General features: G+C 59.0%; 2 protein-coding genes across 2 annotated transcripts; both read left to right on the top strand.

Moving 5' to 3' along the window:
- Positions 1-299: 299 nt before the first annotated feature.
- Positions 300-2,427, top strand: LOC125035935 (extensin-like). The gene is made up of 6 exons (XM_047628246.1): positions 300-506; positions 595-724; positions 1,302-1,346; positions 1,432-1,500; positions 1,743-1,897; positions 2,020-2,427. The coding sequence occupies exons 1-6, from the start codon at positions 300-302 to the stop codon at positions 2,425-2,427; spliced, it is 1,014 nt and encodes a 337-aa protein (XP_047484202.1).
- Positions 2,428-2,864: 437 nt separating this feature from the next.
- On the top strand, positions 2,865-3,776 carry LOC125035934 (early nodulin-11-like). The gene is made up of 3 exons (XM_047628245.1): positions 2,865-2,915; positions 3,077-3,273; positions 3,383-3,776. Exons 1-3 carry the CDS (start codon positions 2,865-2,867, stop codon positions 3,774-3,776), a joined length of 642 nt encoding a protein of 213 aa, XP_047484201.1.
- The last annotated feature ends 2,425 nt before the right edge of the window (positions 3,777-6,201 follow it).

Genomic DNA, 6,201 nt, shown 5'->3' with positions numbered 1-6,201 from the left:
ACAATCTCACCCCACGCCCCCCCAACGTCCTCCACGCACCAACACAACACGTCTCAGCCCCACCGAGGACCACCGTTGAACCACGGTAATCGGCCCCACACATCACTCCTGCGTACTCATCTCTTCTCTACAGACTTTTCCTACTCACGACATGGACCTCCCCAAAACATAAACCAAACCGACCCGAAAGCAGTATACTTCAAGTGAAAGAAACCCGTCCACACCTTCATACTAGCATCCTTCAAGCTAAAAGACCCACCAGATATAGTGACACACAAAATAATTAAGAAATACCGTACATGGGATCTCTGGCGCACCTACCCGAAGCCCTCTTGTCCGATCCCTACGCGCCTCGCGTCCTTGCCCGCAAAAACCGCGCAGATAAACCCATACCGTCGACGGCGACTAGCCCCCCCGGATCAATACCCAGCTGCCGGCCCGCCCCCCCGCCGCTGAACCCTGGGTCCACCCCCCCTCGTACCCACTCTGTAGATATAACCGCGGCGGTAGGCTCCCCCCCGAAACAACAACTCGTTTGAGTACCACGCGCGCGCCTAATCCGCAGGGCCCGAACAAAAGTAACCCCCCCGCAAGGGAACAGGACGCCACCGGACCCCCCCACGCCCCAGCCGGGCTGTGCCCGCACCGCGCCCACCCCCAATCGACCGCCACCGAGCCGCCCTTCCGGGGGTACGCCCCCACGCCCCCATGAAAAACTCAGCCCGTTAATTGCCTGCCTCCAGACCACCCTCATGACTTTTGAATAGTCCCCGCCCACCCCTAACGCCAATTTAGGCGTTAGATAGACACAATACCTGCCCCCTTGCTCGAACCGCCACGTACGCCGCCGGTCCCCCCTGACTGCTCTCTCGTCGCCTCCGTCAACCCCCGCCCTAGGCCCGGACCGCCGGCGTCCCCGGCTCCCCCGCCGCCGGCCCTGCCGCCCTCTCTCTCATCACATCATACACCATCAAAATAATAATACACAAGTTTCATAACATTCATAGCGATCTCACCAGCCCATTTCAGTAAGCACTAAAGGCTCTGCTACAAGTAGCGGGCCCCCAGATATGAGTCGCCCCTTCACTTACAAGAAATCCACTCAAGCCGTCATCAGAAAAAAAACAATAGTGCCTGCTTATAATCGCCGACTACAAACCACGGATCCGTAGATCGTAACCATAATTATCCGCCTGCCAACACCAAAAGAAAAACAGGTGAAAACGAGGAACACTAAAATCAGGGAAATACATCCTCCCCCCCCCGATAGAATGACCCATCAACATCAAATTCTCAAACAGGTGATACTCCTGGATTAGCACAGCACCAGAGAGCATCTTCGAATGGTATAAATGCATAGGTGACCCCAACCATGGGAGAAATCGAAAAACGATGACTTATTGGTTCAGTTTCGCGAGCTCTATGATTTAGCAAGATTAAACATCTACTCCCAGGTAACATCAGCAATGCATTCCTACCAGCCCCCGCGCCCTGCTATAGGTGGGCGCCCCGTCGCGAACTAACCTGACTAGTAACAGGCCCAATCAACAACCGTAGACAGGCGAGGCCTCGATAGTACTACGCTCTCCTCTACGATTTGCCCGGCCATCCCGCCGCGCTGACGCATGAGCACCCAGCATCCGCCCGCTTCCACGTACCACATGTGCAGCGGCCAATACAGTCGGCAGAAGAAGCACGTTGTAGAACTTTTCATAAGGTCTTAAGAGACTTGCAATTACCAGCCGCATCGCCCCGCACTCGCGCCACCACGCATTGGCCCTTGTCTGACCGCATCAACCGCCGCGCCGCTACTCGAACGGATTACCTGGTGGATACAACCCCCCCCCCGCGCCCGAAAACACTGGAATTACTCCTCGCCCCTCTCCGGCCAATAAAGGTACGGGCTCCCCGGCCGCGCTTTCGGCCCCTTCTGATCGCCCCACGCGAGGCCCCCCCTCCCCCCCTACCCCCCCTATGAAAAAACGCGCAGCTATAGCCTCGCAAAGCCCGCTTACCAAGAGGGAAACGACGCGCCCCTGCAAAGTACTAATAGAACGCAAATGGGTCAGTAGAGATAGCACCCCGGGTACCCCAGGGCCCGAAGATACACTCGCAACGCCCGCCGCTTATGCCTCTGCCGCACCGAGTCATAGCGTGCCTTTCTCTACGAGCCACGCGCGCCGCTTCGCCAACACCCCAAGGCGCCCCTCGCCGAGGGCCAGCCCACCCGCCCGACCACCACCGCTCCCGCCACATCCTCGCTCACCGCCGCCCGCCACGGACCCACCCCCGGAGACACTCAACGCTCGCCCTCACACGCACCACCTCCCTCTCCCCAGTCTCGGCCTCACGCCGCCCCGTAACACTTCCCTCCCCCCGTACTCGCAGCCCCCCCAATCGCCCACACGTCCCCAACCCATCGCATAATAGCCGCCAACCGAACGTCGCCTTCCCTAGCGGACCCGCAGCACTTCCTTCGCATCTCTGCCACAAGCCCCCCCACCAGCATCCTTCGTGGCGACATCAAACCCGCCCGGTGTCGGAGCGCCGACAAATCCCAACACATCGAACAAGGGACTAACTGAAACTAGTCCTACTTCAACTAACCGGGACCTCGCAACTAAACCGAATAAAGGCATATCGTAAACTGCCAGCACCACATGGATGAGCGCCCTGCTCCCTGCCATAAGCGCGCCCCAGTCCCTGTAAGTTGATAAGCCGCTGGTCGCCAGAATAATTGCCCACATAGGCCTCCCGCCCCCTCGTCTAGATACAGGGCCGCCCGGCAGAGAATTTGCCGCACGCGCGCGCGGCGTGCTAGGGGATGAGTGAGAGCCTACAACACAAAAAAATGAACCTCTGAGATGGCCAGGAGTGGTCTGGCCCCCCCCCAGTTATCTGGTAAAGAGGGCCTAGTTGGTATTAATCCCCCCTGACATCACAACCATTGTAGAATTCACATCGGCTCAGGCTCCCCAAGATCAGAAAACTAATAAATTAATCAGCGCACCGAACAAAGGGTCGCGCCCGCTTACTCGCCGGCACCGCACCCCCTGCCCCCACCCTCCTCAAATAGACCTCCCCACTCCAATCGCACGCCTACAGCCCCCTCGGCCTACAAGACCGGCCCGCTACACCCCCCCCCCCGCGGCTCACCCCCCGCCTAGGCGCACCACGCCATGTCAAGTCCCCGCGCCTGGAGATACCGGCATCAACGGCGGACCACCACCCCCTTGTTTACGTCCGCCACCCCGCCCAGACGGGGGTCCTCCGGCACCCCCCCCGGTCTCAGACCCGGCCCGCTGCCATTTCCACCCCCCCCCCCCCCCACCCTTTCACCCGCAACCGTGTAGGTTCCCCCCCCGCTTAGCCTTTGGAGCAGGCGCGACGCGAGGCCACGTGCAGCTCCAAGGCCCCAGGGCACCCACTCCTTAATCAGATCTGCACCCCGCCCCGCGAAGCGGAGATCCCCCGAAGCCGCCCGACTCCTATGCACCCGGGCGCCCACGGCCAGTCCCCCCCGCGCCCTCCCCCATCACCCCCGGCCCCCCATGATGGACTTACGTGATCTCAAGGGGCAGCCCGCCGGCCCGAATATACCGCGGCCCCCGGCGGGCCAAAGAACCGCGGGAGCCCGGCCAAGAGGCTCCGACCGCGCCAACATTATGCGAAACGAGCTTAACGGGCCCCGGCCAGCGCCGAGCGCGCGATTGCCATTCCACAAAAACCCCGCCAATACCCGGCCCGCGCCGCACGCCCCGCTGGACGCCGCCTGAAGCGCATAGCATCTCCGCTTCACGCCTGAGTGATTATAGGACAATACGCGAGCGGCAATCCCTGCCGCACGCCGCAAGGATAGACGCAGAAGTCAGAGGCAACTGCACCAGGCAGCGCTAGTGATAGGACCCGCCCCCGACCCCCCCCAGAGAGACAGGGGCGCTCATTGCATACAAGGCAAAGCCGTGAGAGCTCTCTTCCGAATGCAACTGCTCGCGTAACCGCTCGAGGTCTGCCAGAAGTTCTTGTGCGAGCGCCCCCGGACCCACTCACGTCTCTAGACGAGAAAGGCATGCCGAGATAGGAGAGCTAAATGGACAAGACCATGATCTCTCAACCGTACATACCCCGAACGTGCAAGCATCATTCGGACGTGGGGGACAGCGAGGGCCCACTTAGCAGTGAGAATAGTAGCCGAGACGGACACAGACACCGGGGTCCCCAGTCCTCCGCCCTCCCCCCCGTCCCCCGCCCCCCCCCCCCCCCCGGTGCAAAGCGGGCATCGCGCTGAGCGATAAAGCTCTTCGCAGGTATTGGGGAAAACCGGGATTACCAGGGGCGAAGAAACGATCTCTGAAACCGTCCCCTAGACAAATCGACATAATAAGCTGCACGCCTCATGCGTAACAACCTCTCAAGGACGAAAGATCCCGCAAGAACACTCCTCTCATTCCATCTACTCTCCTCTCAGCGCCGTACAAATCTCACAGCAAGCATAACGATACGGTCTTTTAGGCAACGGGGCGGCCGACTCAGACGGTAACGGCCCGACTAAATATAAGTTATAAACGTTGAGCAGTCAGCCCAAAGTCACAAACGAGTACTACAAATTATCTCTATACGAGGCGAACAAGCGGTGCATCGCTGAAGCAGCGAACTGCACTTGTTCCACACACACATTATTGTTACCCCTACGCGCAATGAATAGTCACCTTGTGAGCCCCCCTGATTTCGAGCCAGAAGGTGCAACGCAGCTTGCTATCGATGGCCCACATCTCACCGCCGACACCCAACCCAGCACAGCACCTCGCAGAGCAAATGCTTTACGAAATTTGCATACGCTATGACCAAAATCCCAAAAGGACGACACACACCATGAAACGAGTCGTACCGAAAAGCCAGTATCGTCTAGGAGACACAGCTCTCACTACCGTGTTTTACCTACACACACGAAGGATTAGAAAGTATTAAATCGATTAAAAAGGTTAAGCACGGCGGAAACTACTCCGAATCATCTATCAGTTGCACAAGACTGGGGGACCCGGGGACCATGATAAAGTTAAAAGAGCCAGGACCCAGAAACAGGTCCCTGTCCCCCGAAATAAAATATAAGAATCTCAAAATAAGGACAGCCTCCCAAGAACATAATACGCAAACACTTCCCGCCGCCAGGAGCGGATGAGCAGAGACAAAGTCAAGCCCTCGATTATATCGGGATAAACCTGCCGGGCAAAATACCGGCAATAATTCAGTTCTTACTCTCTCTGTTACCCTCGCTTATAAACACAAAGTTCCGTAGATCTCCGGGTAAGACATTAGTTGTGGACATCTGAAAAGACACAACAACACTACTAGACTGCGGTCGGACCCCTAAGCGGGGCGCATACGGCCGTCCCCCCCCAGCAGCCAAACAGCACCTATCACGCGACCGGAGTACCTCCCGGCGCAGGTAGACCGCGCTCCCTGCGAAAAGCTATTATATAAGCCGCAAGGCGCCCGCCAGTGCGTTTCTGCCGCAACTACTACGAGACAACTGAAGTACCCTCTCAAAAAGCAAATAATCGATAGACGCCCAATCTGCGCGCTTGGGTCCCCAACGGATTGCCGAATGGAATAGCCGCGCCCCCCCAGCCCGGCCAACTAAGCGGTTCAGCCGGCGAATCCCCCAACATACAAGGCAGGCGGTGAAAATGCGCCCTCGCCCGCCCGTGCCCAGCGCACGGGGGCTGTTTAGCCGGAGCCGCAATCCCGTATGCCCGAGCCCGGAACGGGCGCCCCGGCCCTCCCACTAAAGCGCGGCCTTGCCCCCCCGCCGCCCGGTGCCGGAGCCTGCTCCGCATGCGCAAGAGGCCGGCGGCCGCCAGCCTGGCTCCCGGAAGGGGGAAGGGTGCCTGCATGCTACCTTTTTTTTTTTTTTTCCCTTCCCCACCCCCCTCTCTTACCAACCTCGTTTTTAGGTCCCCGCCCCACTAGTCCAGCCGCCCCCGCTGGCCATCACCGCGTCCCCCCGCCAGCCCGTCGAGCGGCGCCCACACCCAGACTGTCACCTGCCCACGCCTTCGCTCTGCCCACTCGTCACTCCTCCCGTATGCCCATACAAGTTGTCTAGGGAGAGTAAATTTGGCTAGTGCTAGAACACCCTTCAAAAACGAACATGAGCTTGACGATATAAAATAACACCGACCCTTCATAACTCCCGCGCCT

Source organism: Penaeus chinensis, chromosome 20 (assembly GCF_019202785.1).
Source record: "Penaeus chinensis breed Huanghai No. 1 chromosome 20, ASM1920278v2, whole genome shotgun sequence".
In the NCBI taxonomy this organism is placed as follows: domain Eukaryota; kingdom Metazoa; phylum Arthropoda; class Malacostraca; order Decapoda; family Penaeidae; genus Penaeus; species Penaeus chinensis.
This window is presented reverse-complemented; position numbering and strand designations above follow the sequence as displayed.

Bases quoted from the DNA above. Each gene is read 5' to 3' on its own strand.
- LOC125035934 (XM_047628245.1), top strand. From the start codon at position 2,865: ATGGCCAGGAGTGGTCTGGCCCCCCCCCAGTTATCTGGTAAAGAGGGC. The intron at 2,916-3,076 runs GTTGGTATTAAT...CTCCTCAAATAG, and splicing joins TATCTGGTAAAGAGGGCCTA to ACCTCCCCACTCCAATCGCA. The intron at 3,274-3,382 runs GCACCCCCCCCG...CCTTTGGAGCAG, and splicing joins GCCCAGACGGGGGTCCTCCG to GCGCGACGCGAGGCCACGTG.
- LOC125035935 (XM_047628246.1), top strand. From the start codon at position 300: ATGGGATCTCTGGCGCACCTACCCGAAGCCCTCTTGTCCGATCCCTAC. The intron at 1,347-1,431 runs GTATAAATGCAT...TCTATGATTTAG, and splicing joins CCAGAGAGCATCTTCGAATG to CAAGATTAAACATCTACTCC. The intron at 1,501-1,742 runs GTGGGCGCCCCG...TGCAATTACCAG, and splicing joins GCCCCCGCGCCCTGCTATAG to CCGCATCGCCCCGCACTCGC.